The following is a 25497-nucleotide window of genomic DNA, read 5'->3' on the forward strand; positions in this document are numbered from 1 at the left end:
CTTGTGTGGAGGACTTTAATACATGCAGAGAAGTAACATATTGTCTGTGGAGATTCATAGTCATCCAGGTTCATGGCTGTCCCAAAGCTGCTTTTTCAAAAGGCAACTGGACTTTGTTTTTCCTTGAAGAGGTTTTGCTTCTCATCCAAGAAGCTCCTTCAGTTCTATAGGTTTAATTATAAATAAAAGATTTAAACTGCAAGTCAGAAAGTAGAACTGGTATTACCTGAATAGATATGAGTTCGGGTAATACTGTTGGGCATGTTGTGCCCTACAGGTGGTTCTTGACTTACAACACTTCCTTTAGTGACTATTCAAAGTTACAACAGCATTGACAAAAATGACTTATGACCATTTTCACATTTACGACCGTGGCAGCATCCTCATGGTCATGTGATAAAAATTCAGACACTCATATTTATGACAGTCGCGGTGTCCTGGGGTCATGAGATCACCTTTTCTGACCTTTTGACAAGCAAAGGCAATGGGGAAGCCAGATTTATTTAACAACTATATTACTAACTTAACCATTGCAGTGATTCACTTAACAACTGTGGCAAGAAAGGTCATAAAATGGGGCAAAACTCACTTAATAAATATTTTGCTTAACAACAGAAATTTGGGGCTCAATTAAGGTCACAAGTCAAGGACTACCTGTATTGAATGGTGAAAAGGAATGAATCATCGTTAGGAAAGTTCTGAATAAATGTGATCCAAAGGAAAAAGTTATTCTGCCAAATGGCAGAATGGATAGATACGAATTAGGGAATAGAGTATAAACAAAGTGATTGGCTTATTTGGAGATCGTAGAATTAATAGATTTCTGAGCATTTGCTTAGAATAAAAATCTGTTTTGAATGATGGTTTACACAAAAGTTTAAGCAATGAAAACACACAGGAAAGGAATCTAAACTTACATCATGACTAGTAAAAGCTACAAGGGTGATGAATGGTTCTGAATATGAATCAGAACAATTTTTGATTGTGTAAATACTATATATTGGGTAAAAAAGGAAATGTAGTAAAAGGAGATATCTGAAAGAAACTATTATGAGAATAGTATGACTGTATGAACAGAAAGCTCACATTATATTTGAAATAGTATTAGAACATAGATGAACCTCCCAATAGGGTAAATGGAAAACAGATGTAAGAAAAGAAAATGTAGGATTCAGCCAAAAGTAAATAGTGTAATTAGCACGTTAAATTACAGTTAGCTTTTGTTGTGACATCACTTAATGTTTTAACACTTAATGTTTGATATTGTAAATCCCAACATGTTAATCAAAAACTCAATGTATCCAGTAAATTTAAAGGTGCACATCTTTGTGTTTAATGCTACATTTTAGGAGTACAAATATATACTATATAGTGACGAGCTGTTTATTTTTTTAAAAAAAACAACAACCTTATATGGAACATTCATGCTATGATCTCAGTATTTGGAATACAAGATAGTCATAGGTGGAAGGCGATGACTTGTCTATGATGTATCTTTCAACACCTGATAAGGTATGAGTGCAATTCCCAGGAATTGTTTCTGGAAACTGCTAGCTGGAGAATCTAAGAAGTGATGTCCCCACACATTTGGCAAGAGCCAGACTGAAGAAAGATTAGCCTAAATTGACATAGTAACATCATAGCTAAGGCAAAATGTGAAATTCTTATTCAGATCTTTATTCTCCTATTTCTTATGCCAATATTCCTTAAAGTGTGGTCCAAGGACCTACAAGGGACTCTCAAGAACCTCTCAGGGGTCTGCAAAATTGAAATTATTTGCCAGTTCCGGAAAATTTAGCAAAGTTTTAAAGCAACGACACTCTCCCCATCATTATTTTTCGTTAAAAGTATATGAATTTTTTATAAACCACAATTTAGTTATGTTAATATCCAATGGGTTTAATAGTGTTATTCCTACAAGATTCAATCAATATTCTGTGAATATTTTGAACTTTCAATTTTAATATTTAATATGATAAACACCAATAAAAATGAACCCTAAAATTTTAAGCTCTTTTGGCTTCCTCAAAGTTGGGAAGTTAGAAATGTTCCTAAGTGCATACTTCTTAAGAAACACCTCATTACACTGTCCTAGAAAATGATATTTTGGTGTACAATTTCCATCCAGATTCCCCAACTTAAAAAAAATTCAGAATCACATCTACTTACTTTTGTAAACCTTGTGAAATTCTGGTGTATCAAAAGGGTTCATCAGGTGACTAAAATCCGGTCTGGGCAGCCCACTTAAAAACAAACAATCAGGAGCATTGTATTTAAGGCTTAAAGTTTAAATTCTACTGCCATCTCACCTTTCTGGTGTTCATATACAAATCCTGGCACTGTAGAAAATAAAAAAGTCTCTTAACATAAGACCTCTATGACCCCATAACTGAGTTAGGATACTGCCATTCTTTTAGAGATTTATCTTTGAGTCTACTCCGGAGTTTTGGTGTCTAGTCCGATTTATATCTACTGTGGCAAGACCTACTTTCACTGGGAAAACTTACTGAATATCAGCCTACATCAGCTTTGTTAGCTAATTCAGAATGGAACTTGTTGCCCTAACATCTGGATATTACATTTGGCAAAAACCCAGGAGTCCCAACCCCATATGCAAGAGCCTGTGGGAATAGGACTGCTTTGCTAGCCTCTCCTATCAAATGTTTCTTTTTTCCCAACTATACAACGATGTGTTTCCCCAGAAAGTTTTTTGTACTTAATCAGCATGAAGTTTAAACATGATCTACAAGGGGGTTACTCTTGGACAGCACTTTGAAATTTTTCCCATTGTAATTTCTCATGTTTGCTTTTTTGAAGCACATCACTGGAGCTTTGTTAAACATGTAAACCAAGGCTGAATCACATGCAGCCTTTCATACTGTAAACTGCTCAGATTAGCTTCAAAATGAGATAGGCAGCATTTTTTAAATAAAATATTAAATAACTTCCAGATCTATTTCTAGATTCTACTTAGGTTCCCCAAATGGGCCATTGATGTTCAGTGGCTATATGGCAATTTTCAGGCATTACTTAAAAACTATGTTAATTTTTAAGTTAATGTATTCAGATCTGAGCAATTTTATGGTTTTTTTTTCTATTTTGGATAGTAAAAAAAATTGCAAATAGAAATTATAGGAACAACAACAACAAAAAATTGGCAAAGGTGTTAGGTAACATGGTAAAAAGTTTATTTATATGGAGAAAAGAACGGAGAAATATCAAGATGTGCAAATGTTAGCAGAAAGGTTCTATGTCAAATAAGGAAAGAAAGTTGATGTGTATAAGCATCCCTCTGCCCATCTTTACATGAAATTGAAAGCGGGATGTGTCAAGAGAAACAGTGAAGTTGAATGTTGTGGGATGCTCAGTGTGATGTGGGTGATCAAAATACAAAAAGGAGAGACAAGGAGGAATGGATATTTGTTTGTTTGTTTGTATGTATTTGTTTGTTTGTTTGTATTTGCTTGTTTGTTTGTATTTGTTTGTTTGTTTGCGGTGGCTCAGTGGGTTAGGACACTGAGCTTGTCGATCAGAAGGTCGGCAGTTTGGCGGGTCGAATCCCGAGTGCCATTTAACAGAGTGAGCGCCTGTTACTCGTCCCAGCTTCTGCCAACCTAGCAGTTCGAAAGCACGTAAAAATGCAAGTAGAAAAATAGGGCCCACTACGGTGGGAAGGTAACACCTCTCTGTGTGCCTTTGGCGTTTAGTCATGCCAGCCACATGACCACGGAGATGTCCTCAGACAAGCGCTGGCTCTTCGGCTTTGAAACGGAGATGAGCACCGGCCCCTAGAGTCGGAAATGACTAGCACGCATGTGCGGGGGAACCTTTACCTTTACCTTGTTTGTTTGTTAAATTTATATGCCACCCATCTGACTAATGCAACAACTCTGGGAAGCTTAAAATATAATAAAAAGTTAAAACATGCTTAAAACACAAGTAAAATTAGAATAAAAAGGTTCAAAGTTAAGAACCACAATGATGGGCAGCCTGGAGGTGAGTATCTTTTCTATTTCTCTGCCATCCCAAACCAGGCCAAGCAGCAGGCAGATCTCACTTCTGATGGGAGAATATTCCAGAGGAGGGTGTGGGCACAGAAAAAATTCTCTTCTCCTGCACCCCACCAACCAAAATACTTTCCCTATAGAATCTGAAGTAGGCTCATTCCACTGGAATAAGTGGGATGGGTTGGTCCCATTGGGGCAAGGCAGTTGCCCAGTGTTGAATGTGGATTCAGTGCAAGAATGGTTGATTAGTATAAGGTAAAGGTAAAGGTTCCCCCGCACATGCGTGCTAGTTGTTTCCGACTCTAGGAGTCGGTGCTCATTTTCGTTTCAAAGCCGAAGAGCCAGCGCTTGTCTGAGGACGTCTCTGTGGTCATGTGACCGGCATGACTAGATGCCAAAGGCGCACGGAACGCTGTTACCTTCCCACCATAGTGGTCCCTATTTTTCTACTTGCATTTTTTACATGCTTTCAAACCGCTAGGTTGGCAGAAGCTGGGACGAGTAACAGGCGCTCACTCTGCTACACAGCACTCGGGATTCCACCTGCCAAACTGCCGATCTTCTGATCGACAAGCTCAGCATCGTAACCCACTGAGCCACCACGTCCCTTTGATTAGTATAAAGACATATAAATATATGAAGAGTGAATGGGATCAGAGGAAAAGCTAACATCAGTGCCAGAAGGGAGTGGGGTTTGCTCTGTTTATATATGTATAAGTGGCTTGCCCTCTCAGTGTTGGTAAGAGTCTTCTTGGTAGCTCCTTGATTAGGGCATTGTTTGTTTTTAACACTGGTGACGCTACATAGTTGAGTAATGAAATGTCTGCAAGAAAATAACCAAGCTGAGAGAGCACCAAGGACCCTATAGTATAACAATGAGCTACAAATATTCTCTACTCTTAAGTCTCAGCTATATTTCTTTTTGTTATCTCCTTTTTTTTGTTTTATCCACTTACTATTTCCTATGCATTTTCTTAGTTGAGTATAGTGTTGTTTACCTAAAAATTTAGAGAATGAGGGCATGCACATATGTATAGATCTACTCCTTACAGCATTGTTAGATTCTCCCTATTTCACATATCCCTAATCTCCAATCTTTAGGCTGCAAAATAGTTTTTTTTCAAGCTCTGATAAAGTTCTCTAAATTATTGGGGAAGAGGTTTTCAGAAAAACTGACTCTTCGCATCCAACTGTACCCATCTTCAGAGTTTCTTGACATTAATGGAGGAATGGTCAGCTGTGATCTAACAAAGAGTGTGTGGCTTGGTTGTGGTTTTACAACTCTGCAACTTTTTCCTGGAGTAGATCCAGGGATGATTTTTAGATAAGCAATAGGGTTTTGCTTCTCTAGGCCTCTGACAGATTTATGTTTTTGACTGAGAGCTGATATTGGTTTCTTTAGTTTTAAATGAATTTCATTTTGTTCCTTTTGGGGGAACTGGAAAGAAGAATATTACTGAGTTTATAAAAAGTCATAAAAGAGTCCACAGCTGAGAGAAGATTGTGGCAGAAAAGAAGTAGCTTTGTTTACCCCATTTCCGCTAAAAATGCATTTTTTAGACTTCATTTCATAGTTTAGCTCAGACATGTCAAACACAAGGCCCGGGGGCCAGATCCGGCCCGTGAAGTGGCTTCATGCGGCCCACGAAGCCATCCTGGAAACAGTGAGGGAACAGCCCCCACTGCCTTGGCCCTGGCCCAGAGACCCTCCTCCTGCCAGAGACCCTCAGATCTGTCTCACTCCTGCCCAGGCCCCCATAGGCACCCTAAATGCGAACGATGTAGAGCTGGCCATGCCCACCCAGTAGGCCATATGCACTTTAGCCACGCCCACCCAGTAGGCCACGCCTGCCCAGGCCACACCCACCTGGCCCCCTGAGGGCAACCGCAGTGCTGATGCGGCCCTCAATGAAATTGAGTTTGACACCCCTGGTTTAGCTAGTGAATACTGGAAGATGAAGAGTCCTCTGCCTGCCAACGAATATGGTCTTTTTACCATATTTTGGTTTGGTTTTGGTTGTCTTGGGGAACCAAATAAACAGTATAATATATTAGTTAATTAATATATTACTGTTTGATTCCTAACATGCATTAACTGATTAGTATTCAGGTCAGAAATTCAATTCAAAACTCTGAATTGAATGGATTTTTGAAATTGAATTGGAAGGTTAGTTTGGAGACTCAGATGTCTCCAAATTGATTTTGATAATTTTGGATACTTTTGCATATAAACAAAACTGTTTTTCCAAATGAATTCAGAAATATTAAACAAACCATGCAATTGTAATCTGAACATTCTAATTGAATCAACTTAGTTTTCTAAATAAATTTAAATTATCAAATTGATCCATTTTCAAAATGGAATTAATGGTTAAAAATTGGTTTGTGCAAGTTTTTTGTTATTAAGTTCCAACTACTGTATTGACTGCACTTCTGTTTGCACAAACCTCAAACACACATTCATATAAAATGATTTATATGTTTTAAGATGAGCAAATAAGTAAACCTAATACTGACAATTAAAGGCAAACTTAAAAAGAAACCTTAAACCTTTACCTCTAAAGGTAAAGATTTCCCTGTCCAGTCATGTCCAAGTCTAGGGGATGTTGTTCATCTTCATTTCTTGGCCAAGGGAGCCAACGTTGTCCAAAGACATTTTCCGTGGTCAAGGGGCCAACATGGCTCTACACCAAAGGCACACAGAACTCTGTTGCCTTCCCACCAAAGTGGTACCTGTTAATCTGCTTGCATTTGCATGCTTTTGAGCTTTTAGGTGGCAGGAACTGGGACAAGGAATGGGAGCACATCCCATTATGTGGTGCTCAGGTCTTGAACCCAGGTATCAGCTTTCCAGCTGAACCACCACGCCCCTTCCATAATTTATTTACAAATCTCAAATGTTTAATTCCCCTCCCCTTATCACTTTTGTTCCTTTCCCCCTTTGGCTTGAAAATTTATAAAATATAAATTTTCCTATTAATTAGGACTAGATTAGTTTTATTTATATTCCCATACCGTCCATCTTTTTAAAACAGAAGAAGCATCTTATAGTTATATTTCTGGAATCTATAGTTACGTTTTTAGAAGTTTTATAGTTTAACCAGAATACTTCAGTTATTGGGTGAATTAGAAATTTTAAGATTAAGAATAACATTAATAGAGTATATTCTTTCACATTGCTACTTCTAATGGAACATATGGCGTATACAGAACACTTAGCTCTTCCAGGAAAAAAAAAAGAAAAAGATAAACTCACTTATTTGGGATGTGTGAGAAAATTTCCGTCACCCATTTTTGCAAAGTATCCAGGGTTTCTATTCAGAAGAATATTTAAAAAAGGAAAAGAATCAAAAAATGTAGAAAATATAGAGAATGAGGAAAAGACAATTCTGCTATAAAAATTGAACCATATACTGTAGGCATGTATTAAATTTCTATCTATGTATCAAAGTCTTCAAATGGCTATTCTGCATTGAATCAAAGATGGGATTTTCTATAGCTTAACTATGAATCCACAAAAGAAGTACCCAATATTCTTCCTTTCAACTCTTTAAAGTGCTATTTTTGACAGGAATCAGATTCTTTTGACATTGGGACTCTTGTGTTGTTTTGTTGTTTTGCAGCAAGGATTTTAAAAAAGAATATGCATACTAACCAGATTTCAGTAATGCAATTTTTAAATAAAAGGCTAAGGGTAAGAATGGGAGTGGGAGACCTCTAACAGATAAATCTCTCCCGTAGTCATTCCTAGCACTGATATACCCCTAAATCTTCCTTCAAATTGGCCTGAAGAATATTGCAGTTAAAATTTCACATTTAATTCTTCGTGCAAAAAAGCATCATTTTGTGGGCAATGATGCTAAATAATCTACTGGTAGTTGTCCATGCCATTTGAGATGTCCTACACCCTCCATCAGGTGTGCTTAAAAGTCACTCCTTACTAAATGCAAAAAAAACCCTATGTTTGCTGTATTAAGGATGCATTTACACAGAATCAACCACCCAGTGATTCTCCCAATTAGTTCACTTATCTTATTGTGCTGTAGTGTAATGGTGCGTGGGACTGAACTTGGGAGACAGAGGGAAAAGAGACTGCGTAGGGAATGATCAGATAAGGGGAGGGAGGCAAGGGGAGAGGTTTTAGCTTCATAACAGGCACAGAAAGAAAGAAAGGATCCTCCCTAATGTATGAGGCTACAAAAAGAAACGGTTGGAGATTTGTACTTTCAGGCACACAAAATTCTGTTAATGTAGCCTTACAACAAAGTAGACTGGGAGGCTATCAGTTTTTTAATTCCTGCCTTTTTTTTCTCCATAGGAAGCAGAGGATTTCAAGGACATTATTCATTTCTCCCTGTTTTTTTTGCCCTGTTTTGCCTCCTTATGTGGTCATTACCCATGGGGGTAAAAACCAAAACAACTTCTGTGGTAGAAAGCCTAAGAGGGCTCTTTTAGTGTAGGGTCCTTCCCTAGTTCAGTGATGCTCATAAACAATTGTAGGGACAGTTCATTATCAGATAAATGGTTCACAAGATACATGTATAATTAGGTGAACTGGAGGAGTTAATTAGCCCCCCCAAATACTATTGAGCTAAAACTAACCCTCAATAGTTAATAGTCACATTTAATTAATTTAGTTTTAGAATGTACCCAACACACTTACCATTCCCACCTTATGATCCCATTTAAGTATCAACAAAATCTAACAGTCTCATAGGCATATCTTGTCACACATTAAAAATTAGCAAATATTTTGTCACTTAAATTCTGAGGGATTGTTATGTCGTGAAATTGATTGCAAACATAATCTACAACAGTTTATGTAATAAAATAAAACTGTTGTTTTTCTTGTAAAAGTAACCTAGCTATTCAGTACAGTACCTCAAGGAATGCTGCCATGGATGCATCCAAATATGATGGTAAATTTAGGATCATTGAGATCTTGGCTATTCCTAAGTAGCTATGCAGTCTCATAATGGCCTAGTTCCTGGATCCATATGATTGAAATCTGGAAAGATTGGAATGATTTTGCCAACCTTTCCTTGAGATCAAGTGAAGGAATAGCAACATGTTGTAAGATGTTATGAAAAAAAACAAGCAAACTTACTTCTTGAGGTTTTTGCCATTTGTAGGTTTTAAGGGGCTTGGTGATCTTATGAGGTCATTCTGCTCTCTTGATTATTATTTTAATTTGAGTGAGCCTCAAGCACAGTTATATATGTCAGTGCCCATAAGAACACACCATTCTTAGATTGGTGGCTTTAGGACTTACATGTACCATTAACACAATGGTGTAAGTTGTGCAATTGTACCAGCAAACCAACAGAGATTTTACTCCTCCCACTGTGTTATTTTAATGAAAGATTTTTCATGAAACTCTGACAAATTCTGTCAATTACACAACTGAATACACTTTCATACATATCTATCATCTATCTATCTATCTATCTATCTATCTATCTATCTATCTATCTATCTATCTATCTATCTATCTATCTAATCTACCTATCATGATTATGGGTAATTTCTACCTCTAGACTGGACAACAAGATTCATGTAGTGAGCTGAGTAGTATCGTTTTCTGAAATCCCTTAGTCTTGCGTAGGTATCAATTCCTTTCTTTTTTGGTGTATATTTCAGTGTCTCTGCATTACCTATATAATTTGAGAAGAAGAGATTTTCTTACTAACATTAGTATCAATTTCCCTACAGTGTTGTTTTCTCTGCAACAAAGCAGATTTTGTTTAACTTAAAATAGCCCAATAATACCAAGTAAATATTAGTTTAGAAATGCTATGCTGGATATACAAATGAAACCAGCTGATGACTTATTAATTAAAAGTGATGTACACATAATAAGCCAAAAGAATGATTTGAATAATTTTCCTATATTTCCTTTTTATACAAAAAAAGACTTCTTAAATATACCGCATCAGACTGAACCATATCTTGAAGGATACAAGATCGTTGAGGCATGCAAAGCCTCTGTCATGAAGCTTGTTTGAAGAATAGCATATCCACAACTTTTGAAAGTAAAGAAAATACTTTATATTATATAAGGTAAAGGTAATGGTAAAGGTTCTCCCGCACATGCGTGCTAGTCGTTTCCGACTCTAGGGGGCGGTGCTCATCTCCGTTTCAAAGCCAAAGAGCCAGCGCTTGTCCGAGGACATCTCCGTGGTCATGTGGCCGGCATGACTAGACGCCAAAGGCGCACGGAACGCTGTTACCTTCCCACCAGAGTGGTCCCTATTTTTCTACTTGCATTTTTACGTGCTTTCGAACTGCTAGGTTGGCAGAAGCTGGGACGAGTAACAGGCGCTCACTCTGTTACGCGGCACTCAGGATTCGACCCACCAAACTGCCGACCTTCTGACCAACAAGCTCAGCGTCTTAACCCACTGAGCCACCGCGTCCCTTTATATTATATAAAATTACCATCAAATACAAGCTCCATTAAAGCCCATCTGCTTGTATCTCAGTATACTTGACTTACCCCAAAAGAATTTTCTCATAGGATGTCCTGGTTTTGCAAGACTTCCAAGCAGGAGTTCTCTTCTGTTAGCATCAGAGGGTTTTGCAATCTGATATTCTGTTTATTTTAAAGTACACATTAGGCATAAGAACTTAAGAAAAGAATTCCAGTGATATGATCATTTGGACAAGGCAAAGAGCATAATGCACACATACATGAAGCAGCAATGAAAAGTGTCATACTCGTTTGACACATGCATTGGATTTGTGGTTTTGTTTCAGAAATATCATGGGCTCCATCAGGGATTACTAGTACTTTGGAGAATGAGTATTCCTAGCAGCTCTGCCTATTTATCAATCGTAACAGAGCCAGAATCTCAATTAAAATAGGATAAATAGATGTTCTCTTTCAAGGCACAAATTACCATATAACCATAATAAACATATTGGTGGGAAGAGAGAGAAGTTCTTGATTACATTGGTTCTTCTTCTGATGGAAACATACAATAATCTTCCTTGTCAGTATTTATTTCTGTGCCTTAGCATTTTCCACTGCTATAAGTGTGTATCAAAAACTGGAGCCCAAGACCCAAATCTAGAACTCCATAGGCCAAGTAATGATCATCCAGAACTGCAGGTTGAGAAATAAAAAGTGGCCAGTTTCATCATGACGTCTCTGATGAGGTCACCAGAGTTTATGCTGGCTCACATCTTCCTTTGTTCTTTGCTACCTTCCTTCTTAATCCTGTGCATATCTAGATACATACCTTCATTTGGTCAAAGGGATTTATTTATCTTCCAGGAAGTTTATTTACTGGAAGCAATAATATAAAGTAATATAAAATAGAGGTTGCTTTCCTTTCTGTTTCACAGGTGAAGGCAGAGGATTTAGAGACAATAACTTCCACCAGGACAGGTTTTTTGTTGTGTTTTTTTTTAAAAGCATTTGGTCTTAGATCTTAAACTGTGATAAAGGAAGTTTCAAGAAGTTGTGTAATGTTGTAGTTGAACAACCAGGCTTGTGCCATCCTAAGAATACACAGAATAGTGCTTTTTTTCTTTCCTTTTTTTGGTCCCGTCAAGTCAGTATTGACAACTTTGGGTGACTAAATGGATAAGTCCCTGCAGCTTTCTTGGATAGATGTGATTTGCTACTGCCTTTTTCCTAGGGTTGAAAGAGAGTGACTGGCCCAAGGTCACCCAGCTGGCTTTGTGCCTAAGGCCTGAATAGAACTCATAGCCTCCTGGTTTCTAGTCTGGTGTCTTAACCATCACCCTAAACTGATTGTAAGTACTGTATTCATATTTACACTGCATTAATCTCCACTGAATTCAACATATTTCCTGCAAGATACCATCAGGATTGCAGTTATTTGTCCAGATTTGGATGTTTGGAGAATAGAACTCCTAAAAGATATTGTCTGCAATCCAGTGCAAAGTACACGTAATGCAACTGATTTTAAATGTTTTAAATGTGCTTAAACCTTTGAATTGAAAATATATATTTTTTATAAAATGGTTGTGAGACAGGCCATCCAAATTTCACAAATGTGAATGCATCAAAAAATGAGGTGAGATAGTTTTCCACCATCTAAGAACTGAAAAACTATAAGCAGTGAACAACCCATCCATTAGTTTTACCACTATCCACAGCTTCAACTTCACGGTCAATAGCATCTTTAATCATCAGAGGATGAATGAAGAACTGTGCCCATCTATGAATAAAGTAGAAGAGAAATACAGGTGTTTGCTATTAAGCCTTGAAATGTGTGGAATAATAACAATCTCTTTCCATTAATATGCTTATGAACTATTGTTATGGCAAAACAGAACTTGATTTTTTTAACCAAGCATTCATTTTGATGAAAAATGGTTTTTCATTTATTTGATTTCATTTTTTATTACACCTAGGCAAGGTATACGTTTCTTTTATTTTAATTATGTAGAGGGAATACACAAACATATACTCACAAACAAAAACTCTATTTTATTATAGAATTACATTTTTGGCAGCTTGGATTTTCCATGACCTCCCAAATTTCAAGATCCTAAAAGATCCTAAAATATCTTGATTATAGGATCTCTAATCACATTTAATTAGACATCCTATAATCAAAATATTTTAGGATCTTTTCTCAGATTAGAAAGATCAGTCAACTGGTCTTTCAGTTACAGAGGGTTTGACTTCCCTTGACCTCTCCCAAACCCTCAGTAACATCTTCTGCACTTCATGAAAATAAAGAGAATTTGAGGACTGAGGCTGACTAAGCTAAACCTGACACCAGGAAAGTAGCAAACAGAACGTATATTTTAAATGCATGCAAGAATTACATTCATATTTGAAACATTTAAAGCTCCAATGATTAATGCTGAGCTAAAACTGCTGCTTAGCCTAACTAGAAGGCTTCTAAAAGAATTTGGAACTTTATAGAAATATTTCAAGCTCAGAGCAGAATTATTTTGCGTTTGAAACAGTATTGGGCTGGCTTGTACACTTCACTATGGTTAGAACAAGCTGCTTTGGGCTTACAGCCACTATTACAAGCTCAAAATAATGTTTGAATTCAAAATGCTAACTGTTTGGCACACTTCTAATGCATATTATGATTTTATCCCTCAGAGTTTTCAAAATCAAAATGGTCTTTCTGCTATCCATCATGCTTTCAATAAATTAGAATTATGCTCAAGGGGCAATTTACCTATGCCACTAGAGCATGCTAGTCAGAGCCCTAATAAGCCAATTAATCTTTGATGTCTGTTCTGTTCTTCTGTTCTGTTCTACCTCTGAGATTTCTTTCAATTAGAAGGAATTTTTCAAATTTTACAAAAATTTCTTCTAGCAATTAAAGTCTATATGGCCAAAAGTAAAGAATAATGGGATCTGGACTCAATAACAGCTGCAAGACCTCTGGTGACCCAATTCCTAAGTAGAGTACACAAATTAATTACTGCTTGATGATTTGCAGTAAATGACATTTATGAATATTTATGGTTAATTTAGAACAGTGCTTCCCAAACTTGGATAAATTACCCAAACTTGGGTAAAAGTGTTTTTTTTTTCTGAGTAATCACACACAAACCCACTAACCCAATATCACAAAATATCCCAACAGGGATATATAAATTGACTTAAAGATGTCCATGTATTCTAAAATATATTTTAAAATCTACAAAAAAAATCTATTAAGATGAAAATCAATCACATCACCAATGATAATTTCTTAGAAATGAGATAAAGCTTATTAGCTGATATTTTTATAAGACAAATCCTCAAGTGATGAATTTCATTCAGTGACAATTTGAAGTTATGACTGTGTTGAAGGAAGGGACTTACAAGCAGTCCTCAAACTCTGGTAAGATTTTCTAATAAGCAATTTGAGGTAATGAAGAAAAAGTCTGGGAAGCACTTATCTAGTATGTATAAGATATAGAGTGACTGTACTCTTCAAATTGCTATAACCACCCAGTCATTCTACTGATGGATCCCTTAGTCTTTTAGCTTGTTTTGTACTCCTAAGTCACCTGTCAAGAGCTTCTTTAAAATATTTCTTTTGGATATCAAACTGGAAAACAGTTCGTTCTGTGTCTGTCGAGGCATTGTCTGACCCTCCATGCTTCTTTAGGAATGTATCAAATCCATTTTCATCTGGATATTTCTGGCTACCCATAAATACCACTAGAAGAAAGCAGTCAGAAAATTGGCTGTGATCAGATGCAGGCAAGGATTTCAGCACATTATCACTCATGTCAATGGCTCTATCTCCAAAAAGGAGGGGGGGGGGAGAGAAATGCTTCATTAGGGCTGCAGCAGTTAAATATGCCAGATTAAAAAAAAAAGAAAAAAAGAAAGTGATTCCAGAACAATGGGGTAGTTTCTGAAAAGGCTCTGCTCGATAGGTGAACTAGTGGCTATATACCTATGTGGCTGTAATGATCACACTGAAATGGGATTAACCAGGCCTGAACAGCTGATATTCTTCAGACTCTTTTGGACCTCCTACCTGTCTGTGACTCATGCCACTGGCTAACCTGTGGCACTGGCTACTGTATATCAGAAAGTGTTCACATGGTTTTCAGTTTCTAGCAGTATCAATTTCCAATAGAAGATAATATATGTAGTTCCGGGTTGAACTTGGAGTCCTTGCTGCTCTTTGAGCTTAGTTGGTTTCTTGCAGATATTTCATTACCTGATTAGGTAACATCTTCAATTCTAGAAGGGAGTTGGGGTTAGCCCTTTGTTTATGTACAGTAACTTGCTCTGTCTGTGTTGGTGGGGGTATTGTTTTCTCCTTGGTAGTTCCTTGATTAGCTTACTGTTTACTGCTTAATCATCACTTTTAATCATAAAAGAGCCTTGGTGGAGCAGTGGGCTAACGCCTCCTTAAGTAACACCAGCTGCCTGCAATTATTGCAGGTTCGCATCCCACCAGGCTCAAGGTTGACTCAGCCTTCCATCCTTCCGAGGTAGGTAAAATGAGGACCCAGATTGTTGGGGGCAATTAAGCTGACTTTGTAATAATGCCGCTTGGGGTGTGTGTGAAAGCCCTAATAAGCAGGCATATACATGGAATGAAGGCTACTGCTAAGCTTGTAAGCCGCCCTGAGTCTTCGGAGAAGGGCGGGATATAAATGCAATAAAAATAAATAAAATAAATAAAAATAAATTTGACTAGATTAGTTCCTGTTTATCTGGGTGTTGATTGTTGGCAAAGAGGTGTTTTTTTAAAAAAAAAAATCCTTTTTATTTTATTTTATTTATTTTATTTTAATCCCATTTATATCCCGCCCTTCTCTGAAGACTCAGGGCGGCTTACAATTTAAGCACAAACCAATGTGCTTAGCAATATTAGCTTCTTTATTGTCTGTTTTGAATAGTGTGCAAATGTTGTTTATCTGTAGGTGACTTAACATCTGCAAGAAAGCATCCAAGCTCAAAGAGCACCACAATATCAATATCACTTTCAATTTCCCACAGTGTTGTGTTAATCTTGGCCACTGTGGAACATTTAAAAGAGGGACAGATTCTCATACTTATCCACTACCAATAGTTCAACTAGGTTGGGATTTGGGAAGTACTTCACTTTCACATCCAGTTTTGTCTTTGTCCCTTTCTCTGGAACATTTCACGAATGTAAATGTCTATGGTGATTCTCAATCACTCAGGTCAGGGTTGTCCCAAAGGTGCTTTTTCAAGAGGCAACTGGACTTTCTTGTTTTTCCTCGAAGGCATTTCACTTAACATCCAAGAAACATCTGTTTCTGAAGTTCTGAAGAAGCTTCTTGGATGAGAAGCAAAATGTCCTCAAGGAAAAACAAAGAAAGTCCAGTTGCCTCTTGAAAAAGCACCTTTGGGACTTATGAATGGAAGTAGACTTATGGAAAGGTATTGATTTATCTGCCTTGTTTATTTTTTATTGCTTCCCATTACTTTTTTTTAAAGCACACTTTGACTGATTTTAAAAGAAAACTAAGAACAGCTTTAGGCCTGTAAAGAAAATATTTAAATAGCGCTGAGGATGTCAATATATGGAAAGCTGCACATTCCACAGCAAGAGATAGAACAGCTTTCTTTCTGTCTGACATTGTTAATTGTTTGGTAGATAGGCTTTAGTTTTTACATACTATGCTCCAAAAAATGAGCTAATCCAGGTAAATCATCAGGGTCACAGAAACTCCCAACACCAACAGCAAGGGCAGCTGCAGCCTGCAATCAAAACATAAAGAAGAAACAGTGAGAAGTCACTACAAGACAAAGCCAAAATATACAGCGTTTTTCCAATATGAAAGGAATCCTACTTCTGTCAAAATTCTGTTGCATTCCCAACTGCAAGCCTGTCCCTAAGAAAGCAAGCATACATAGGTGCTGTTATTATGTTTCACTCTTAAGTTTTCCTTGCAGGCACACTTGAGTAACATACACAACAAAATAAGGTCTTCAAATCCTGCAATTCAGGCTGCTTCAAATAATCCCATTTTCTTCTTGCTCTGTAGTAAAATAATATCTTAGTTGTTTTTTTTAAAAAAAATATTTCAGACAAAGGTTGTACCTTAAGAATGCTCATTACCATTTTATTCATTTTGACAGGAGCATTTTGACCTCTGGCCCATGGGTTTGTTGTGACTCAGGGCCAGCCTGTGGGTCCGACAGCCGGCTCCGAGGTATCGGATGACTCAGATGTGGGGGAGGAGGGAAACGAACCGGCTGATGATGATTTGGAGGCTTTGCAGAGTCCTCAGCCGGGGACCTCTTCTCAGCTGCGTGAGCCCGAGAGTGCGGAGGAAGATGACCCACAGCTGGCCCTGTTCAAGGACGCCCGACGCAGGAGGCAGTCGAGCAGGAACAAACAAAGAAAGGCTGTGAGACTCCTCGGGAGGAGGCACAGGGAGACCACGCCCTGAGCTCTCTATAAAAGGAGTGTTTGGGGAGGGGCTGGTTGCTGAAAGCAACTTTTCCGCTTGAGAAGACAAGCTCTAGTGTTTTTGTTAACTGCGTAATTAAATCTTGGCAGAAGCCTTTTAGCCTTGGACGCTCTCCAGTCTCTTCTTTTTGAATAGGGGTTTGTTAGAAGAGGGCTGGTTCAGAACAGTTTGCTTTCAGCCACCCACCCCTTATTACTACGATGGAGCAGCTTCTTGCCGAGAATGCCCAGCTCAACCAGCAACTCACCTTGCTGGCCACTCAGGTGGCACAACTGCAGGCTCAGGTACATGCTGCCCCCCCACCCAGGAGGAAATGTCAGATAGCTATGCCGGATAAATTTGCTGGTAATCCAGAACTGTTTCCTGCCTTCCTGGGACAATGCCAGCTTTTTATCAGCGTGAGGGCGGCTGATTTCCCCACTGACCGAGATAAGGTGGGATTCGTGTTGAGCCTTCTGTCGGGAGATGCAGCTCGTTGGGGCACGCCTCTGTTGGCACAGCCTAGCCCTTTGTTGGATAACTTTGGGGGGTTTTGTGACCATATGCGCCTCATGTACGAGGACCCGATTAAGGCGCAGACTGCCACCCGACGCCTGAAAGTTTTGAGGCAGGGTCAGCGCCCTCTACAGGCCTATATCAGCGATTTCCGGCTGCTTAGCCAGGATTCCGCCTGGAATGAGGCTGCGCTCGTGGATGCCTTTCAGGATGGCTTGTCAGAGGAGATGTTGGATGAGCTGGCCCGCGTGGACATTCCCTCAGATCTGAATGGGCTGATCCATCTTTGTCTGCGGATCGATGCCCGGTTGCAGCAGCGAAAGAGTCGCCGTGCCACCCCACAGACCCCTGCCGCCCCTGTTGTGCGTGAGCCCCCAGTCCAGAGGGAGGAGCCAATGGAGCTGGGTGCCGCCAGGTCCCGTCTATCGGTGACAGAAATGGACAGACGACGATCGGAGGGGTTGTGTTTTTACTGTGGGGACCCTGGACATTTGGCTGCTTCTTGTCCAAAGAAGCGTCAGCGGGCATCAGTGACCAAGCCGGCCCTGAGAAAGTCCCCTGCTTTGCTGTCGGGAAACGGCCCGAGCCCGATCTAGACGGTGTGAAAGATCGGGCGACCCACAACGACCACGCCGAGCGATGCCGTTCCGACGGTGCCTGTGAACCTTCACGGCATTTGATTTTGGAGGCACGTCTGATCCTTCCTGGCAAGCCAGAGGGGATTCCGGTCCATGCCTTAATTGACTCTGGGGCTACCACTAACTTTATGGATTCGGCCTTTGTGGCCAAATGGGCTGTTCCCCAGTGTCCAGTGGATCCGCCCATGCTTGTGGAGACCATCGATGGTCGAATGCTCCTGTCCGGGCCTATTACGGCCGCCACGCAACCCGTGTGTATGGCCATCAGTACCCATGTGGTGGCCATTCAGTTCTACGTCACTTCGGAACTGCACTTCCCCGTGGTCTTGGGACTGGCGTGGCTCCGGGCGCATGATCCACAGATCTATTGGTCTCAGAACTTGGTCACCTTCCCAAGTTTGCAGTGCGTGGACCACACCCGCCATATCTGTGCCGGCCAGGTGGAGGGTTCCCCAGGGGTTTCCTTGCCTCCCGAACTGTCCGACTTTGCTGACGTGTTCAGCGAGTCAGAGGCGGACCAATTACCCCCGCACAGGCCCTACGACTGCTCCATTGACCTAGTCCCTGATGCGCCTCTCCCAGTGGGGCGTTTGTACTCCATGTCGGAGCCCGAGTTGGCTGCATTGCGGGACTTCCTGACAAAGAACTTGGCTCGTGGTTTCATCCGGCCCTCGTCCTCGCCAGTGTCTGCGCCCGTGCTCTTCGTCAAAAAGAAGTCGGGCGAGTTACGGCTTTGCTGTGACTACTGGAAACTCAACGCTATCACGGTGCGTAACCGCTACCCGCTGCCCCTCATCCCCGAGCTCTTGGACCGACTCCGAGAGGCTAAGATCTTCACGAAACTGGACCTGCGTGGAGCTTACAACCTCGTCAGGGTTCGGCCGGGTGATGAGTGGAAGACGGCGTTTGGTACTCGCTATGGACATTTCGAGTACACGGTGATGCCGTTTGGCCTGACCAATGCCCCCGCTGTGTTTCAGCATTTTATGAATGACATCTTTCGGGATCTGTTGGACCAGTTTGTTGTGATTTACCTGGACGACATCCTGATTTACTCCCCGTCGCGTGAAGCGCATCATCAGCATCTCCGTCAGGTCCTGCAGCGCCTCCGGAAACATCGGCTGTTTGCCAAGTTGGAGAAGTGCCAGTTCTACCAGGTGACCATTGATTTCTTGGGCCACCGCATTTCTCCTGAGGGCATCGCCATGGAACCGAGTAAAGTTGAGTCGTTGCAGAGTTGGCAACCCCCGCGTCGCGTGAAGGATGTTCAGCGACTTCTTGGATTTGCCAACTACTATCGGACATTCATCCCTGGCTTTGCTGCCTTGACAGCCCCCCTCACCCGGCTCCTGCAGAAGAAGACTCGGTTCCAGTGGAACGCCCCCGAACAACAGGCGTTCCAAGCTTTGAAGGACGCCTTCATGAAGGAGCCCATCTTGAAGCATCCTGACCCGCAACGGCCGTTTGTCGTGGAGGCGGACGCCTCCGACATTGCCATTGGGGCCGTGTTACTCCAGGCAGCGATGCCCAACGGTACCCTTTTCCCTTGCGCGTATCACTCTCGGAAATTGAATCCCTCGGAGCGCAACTATACCATCTGGGAGAAGGAGCTGCTGGCCATCAAGGCGGCGTTCGAGGCTTGGAGGCATCATCTGGAGGGGGCGCGGCATCAAATCGAGGTCCGGACGGACCACAAGAATCTGGAAAGCCTGCAGACCGCTCGGAATTTAAACCAACGCCAGATCCGGTGGTCCCTCTTCTTTGCGAGGTTTGACTTCCGGGTGCGGTACATACCAAGCGGGCACAACCAGAGAGCGGATGCTCTGTCCAGGAAGCCCGAGTACACCCGAGTGGAAGACAAGCTTCCGCCCAGGACAGTGATCCCCGTCGAGTCTTTTGCTGCGGTGCGGGAGCCGGTGGATATACGGGCTCGGATCCGGGAGGCGCAGCAGCAGGAGGCGTGGGTGGCTCAGCGGAAGGAAGAGGTGGGGCCAGATTCGCCTTGGTCGGTCACGGATGGACTCCTGTATTATCGTGACCGGCTCTATGTTCCAGGAGGGCCACTCAGGGGACTCGTCCTCAGCCAATGTCATGATAACCCGGCTGCGGGGCATTTTGGCCTGTTCAAGACTCTGAACCTGGTCTCCCGTACATTCTGGTGGCCCCGAGTCCGACACGATGTCCAGTCTTATGTCACCTCCTGCGTCCCATGCAGGCAGGCCAAGTCAGCGACAGGGGCCCCGCCTGGTTTACTGCAGCCTTTGCCAACGCCCAAGAGACCCTGGGGGGCTGTGTCCATGGACTTTCTGACGGATCTACCCCCATCCTCCGGCTTCACGACAGTGTTTGTGGTGGTGGACATGTTGACCAAGATGGCGCACTTCATCCCCTGTCGCGGCTTACTGTCAGCTCGCGCCACTAGTCGCATGTTCATCCAACAGGTGTTCCGGCTGCACGGCCTTCCCGATAGAGTCATCTCCGATAGGGGGGCCCAGTTTACAGCCCGCTTCTGGCAGGAGTTGATGCGGGCGTTGGACATTAAGGTTTGCCTCTCGTCCGCGCATCATCCTCAGACCGACGGGGGTACCGAGAAGGTCATCGGCATCTTAGAGCAGTATCTGCACTGCTACGTTAACCTGCAGCAGGACAATTGGGTGGACTATTTGGCCATAGCCGAGTTTGCCTTTAACAACTCGCAGCACACCTCCACGCAGATGACACCGTTCTTGGCCAACGTGGGTTATCACCCCCGGTTTTTCCCCCTTTCTCCCGTGGACTCACCGGAGCCGGCAGCGAACGAATTCATGGCGGAGTTACAGGCGATCCATCGGTTGGTGCGACGGCAGCTGGAGAAGGCCAAGGCCGACTACAAGAGGTTCGCCGATCGGTCGAGAAGGGATACGCCTCCATTATCGGTGGGGGATCGGGTCTGGCTGTCCACCAGGAACCTACCATCCACTCGGCCGGCGAGGAAGTTGGACCACCGTTACCTTGGACCGTTCCCAGTCGAGGCCGTCATCAACCCAGTCGCCTATCGTTTAACTCTGCCACGTTCCCTGCGCGTGCACCCCGTCTTCCATCGGTCCTTGTTGGTCCCCGAACAACCGGCTTGTCCACTTCGCCAAGCGGAACCTCCCCCATCAGGACCTCATGATGGCGACAGCACCCCCGAGTACGAGCTCGCCAGCATCAGGGATTCCCGCTGGCTGAAAGGTCGCTTCCAGTACCTGATCGAGTGGAAAGGGTACGGGCCGGAGGACTTCACATGGGAAGACGCGACCGCCGTTCATGCCCCTGCGTTGGTGACTGCTTTTCACGAACAGTTCCCATCCCGACCGCATCCGGATCGGCAGACCCGGGGGAAGGGCCCTGCGGTGCGGGATAGTGTTGTGACTCAGGGCCAGCCTGTGGGTCCGACAGCCGGCTCCGAGGTATCGGATGACTCAGATGTGGGGGAGGAGGGAAACGAACCGGCTGATGATGATTTGGTGGCTTTGCAGAGTCCTCAGCCGGGAACCTCTTCTCAGCTGCGTGAGCCCGAGAGTGCGGAGGAAGATGACCCACAGCTGGCCCTGTTCAAGGACGCCCGACGCAGGAGGCAGTCGAGCAGGAACAAACAAAGAAAGGCTGTGAGACTCCTCGGGAGGAGGCACAGGGAGACCACGCCCTGAGCTCTCTATAAAAGGAGTGTTTGGGGAGGGGCTGGTTGCTGAAAGCAACTTTTCCGCTTGAGAAGACAAGCTCTAGTGTTTTTGTTAACTGCGTAATTAAATCTTGGCAGAAGCCTTTTAGCCTTGGACGCTCTCCAGTCTCTTCTTTTTGAATAGGGGTTTGTTAGAAGAGGGCTGGTTCAGAACAGGGTTGCAGTTGTACTCTCCAAAGCCATTTTTGAAGTTATCAAAGCATCAGAGTTCCCCCACCCAGAACCTTGATTCTTTTCAAAAAAAAAATCAGTTATAAAAAATAGATGCATTAAGTATACCCAGGGCTTAACGCTTATATTTCTTTTACACTTATTTGAGCAAGCAGCAAATAGTCACTTTTTTAGAGTCGACATAACATCACTGCCATGTGAACCCTTGGTGTTCAGAATGTGTTAACTTTGATACAAACAGGGTGTACCTACTGGCTAAGAAATAACACATCCCTCGATGTGCTATAACACAATTCAATTAATTAATTAATTAATTAATTAATTAATTAATTAATTCAAGCTACTGTCTCAACAATAGTGTTCATCCTGATGTAGAAATGGGTTTACAGATAGTCCTTGCTTAATGACTATAATGAGGACTGGCAGCCCCATTGCTAAGTTCATTAAGTGAGACATCAAGTGACTGTGCTGGACTTATAATGTCACTTTTCCCCACAGTCATTAAGTGAGACATTACATGACCGAGATTTGCAGTTTCACTGCCGACCTCTCCATTGACTCTGCTTGTCAGACGTTAGCTGTAAAGCACCCAAATGGATATCTTCCAACTGCAGGACACTGCAACAATCATACAATGGCTTCTGGTTGCAAAGCACCTGAATCTTGACCATGTGACCATGGAGAGATTATGAGTGTAATATTTATTTATTTATTTATTTATTTATTTATTTATTTATTTATTTATTTATTTATTTATTTAGATTTATATACCGCCCTTTCCCGAAGGACTCAGGGCGGTTTACAGGGCATTTAAAAGGAAGTCAATACAAACGTTAAAACAAATTAAAAAAGATTAAATAGAACCCTGAGAAAATTAAAACCCAATTAAAATTAAGATTAAAAATTTCTCAGCCTGGGCCAGAGAGCTCGAAGAGCCAGGTCTTCAGGTCCCGGCGGAATGAACGGAGGTCGGGGGCAGTCCTCAGCTCCACTGGCAGCTGGTTCCAAAGGGCAGGCGCCCCCACTGAGAAGGCCCTACCCCTGGGTGTTACCCGCCAGCAGTCTTTAACCGGCGGCACCCTGAGGAGACCCTCCCTGTGGGAGCGCACTGGACGAAGGGAACTTGATGCTGGCAGCAGGTGTTCCCTCAAATAATAACCAGTTACTTTTTCAATAATGTTCTAAATTTTAATGTTTGCTTAACTCAGCAGTCATTACTTGTCTATTTTATTTAATACTACACCTCACCGATTAACAAGTAGCTAAGTTATTTTATAACATACCTGCTTTTCTGTACTGCCCATCTTATTTTCATCTTCTCGTTTCACTAATTCTTCATATATTTCAGGGTCATCGTGGTCTTCCCTCACTTCACTATCACCTTCAACAACACCATCACTCCCAAAATCATCACTTCCTTCACTTCCAACTTCACCATCCAGAGATCCATCCTCAGATTCCTTGATGTTCCTATCATTTCTCTCAATTTCCTGAATTTTTGTAGCAAGAACGTCTTCCTCATCGGTTCCAGAAGATATTAGGAGATCTTCTAGTTCAGTGTCTGAGTCATCAGAAGAAGTGCAATCATCAATTGTCCACTCAGAAATCAACAGCACATTCATGCCATTTTTTAATTTGATGTGCCTATAAAAATAACGACAGAGGTGTGTTGTATGTGTATGTGAAGCATAAACAGGCATTTTTCTTGGCAGGTATTCTCATAACCCCTGCAAAGCATTTTGAAATATATATTATGGTGAATTAGTAAAAACTCTGTTATATCAAGGGGCTCACACAATACCCATTTTTCAGGTCTATACAGAGAAGATGGATGTTGAACTGGATGTTGTGAATGAATATCTTTTGAGTGGTGAGTTTTGCCAGACAAAATGTCTTGTATTCCAGAATTTGTTTCCAAAAGAATCAGGCTCTTTCATTTGTACTCTTTTAAGCATTTTGCCTTAAAGAACAATAGAAAATTAAGTCAATCCCTTCTGGCTTTCTTATTTTTCATACCAGGGCTACAAAAGCTGATGAAGAGATAGTTCATATTAATTATTATGTATCAGCCTACAGATAAATTGGTCAAGGAAATTATTATTACTTTAATTATCAATCTTATATCTATTTGGTGGGACGCGGTGGCTCAGTGGGTTAGGACACTGACCTTGTCGATCAGAAGATCGGCAGTTTGGCAGGTCGAATCCCGAGTGCCGCGTAGCAGAGTGAGCACCTGTTACTCGTCCCAGCTTCTGCCAACCTAGCAGTTCGAAAGCACGTAAAAATGCAAGTAGAAAAATAGGGACCACTACGATGGGAAGGTAACAGCGTTCCGTGCGCCTTTGGCGTCTAGTCATGCTGGCCACATGACCACGGAGACGTCCTCGGACAAGCGCTGGCTCTTCGGCTTTGAAACGGAGATGAGCACCAGCCCCTAGAGTCGGAAACGACTAGCACGCATGTGCGGGGGAACCTTTACCTTTACCTTTACCTTATATCTATTTATGGTTTTTTAAAACAAACATTTTCCAATTAAAAGAAATCCTGAAGACAATCTATTTATGTGATATCTAAGAACCAACACCAGACAGATGGCACGACAATACCTCTAACTCCATAAAACATCCACATCTGCCTATCCCAGGTCCTTGGGAAGAACTTGATAGGTGGATAAAAATGCCAAATCCAGTCTGAACTTTTGGCTAACTGCAAAATGAACAATTATTAATAGTAAAAATTGCTGAAACTTTCAGTCCCACTCACTCCAAAGTGATACTAGTCACATGTGCAGTGGTCCTTGGAAGGCGACAATGATAATGATGCTGGTGTTGCTCTGGAAGAAAACAGGTTTCTTGTCCATTCCTACTGTCAGCTCATAATTACCTGTATTCCTTATGGTCACTCGGTGATTTTACAATATCTGGGTCTCCCTCATTTCTCTTGGCTCTACGCTTCCGCAATTCCTCTGCACGTTGGGCCCTTTCATTATGGCATCTCTGTGGCCTCTGCTGCTGTGAGCGTATAGCTGGACAATTTTCTGTTCCTTTGGTCCTAGTCTCACCAGACATTTCAGAGGCTCCAAAGTGAACTTCAAAGAGCTGGCTAGCTAACCTACTTGTCTACTAACTATACAGCTCCATTCAAACCAAATAAGTATCCCATCCATCAGCTAGCCTGCTTATCTTTTTCTTCCCATTGGTTGACTAAATGCTTTAGAAATAATATATGTTTATGACATCAGTGAAGGAGAAAAACAGGATTCCGTGAGAATGATTAAAGGGGAAAGAAAGGACATAAGAAAACAGTATACAGGACTTCATTTACGTTTAGGTTATAGCGTTTCTATTTACCTAGTTAGATAAAAAGGGAATGACATAATAGATCTGGAAGAAGGTTTGATGATCTTCAACTGATGAAATGCATAATTATGAAAAAGCTAAAATATATGTCAAAAATCAGACTTGGTATCAGGTAGATTGATATGCACTTATGTTAAAGTGTAACATTATAAACTGATAACAAGTCAGTTTGAGAACATTCCAGTGAATAGTGATAAAATAACAAATGTGGATGAGTTTGGGAGGGGGGA

At 41.7% G+C, this 25497-nt stretch overlaps 1 protein-coding gene across 1 annotated transcript in view; it reads right to left on the bottom strand.

Annotated features, from left to right (window-relative positions):
- LOC310638974 (nardilysin-like) overlaps positions 1 to 24976 on the bottom strand; it is a gene marked incomplete at both ends in the record, with an annotated part of 55456 nt that extends 30480 nt beyond the window's left edge. The window contains 9 exons of the mRNA XM_083360335.1: positions 2170 to 2243; positions 7264 to 7321; positions 9539 to 9661; positions 10504 to 10599; positions 12123 to 12196; positions 14004 to 14157; positions 16104 to 16185; positions 23192 to 23552; positions 24792 to 24976. Of these exons, the coding sequence (XP_083216461.1) occupies positions 2170 to 2243; positions 7264 to 7321; positions 9539 to 9661; positions 10504 to 10599; positions 12123 to 12196; positions 14004 to 14157; positions 16104 to 16185; positions 23192 to 23552; positions 24792 to 24976 (1207 nt within the window). The remainder of the gene's footprint in view (positions 1 to 2169; positions 2244 to 7263; positions 7322 to 9538; positions 9662 to 10503; positions 10600 to 12122; positions 12197 to 14003; positions 14158 to 16103; positions 16186 to 23191; positions 23553 to 24791) is intronic.
- Positions 24977 to 25497: the final 521 nt, after the last annotated feature.

This window comes from Vipera ursinii (genome assembly GCF_947247035.1).
Source record: "Vipera ursinii genome assembly, chromosome: 3".
NCBI classification, from domain to species: domain Eukaryota; kingdom Metazoa; phylum Chordata; class Lepidosauria; order Squamata; family Viperidae; genus Vipera; species Vipera ursinii.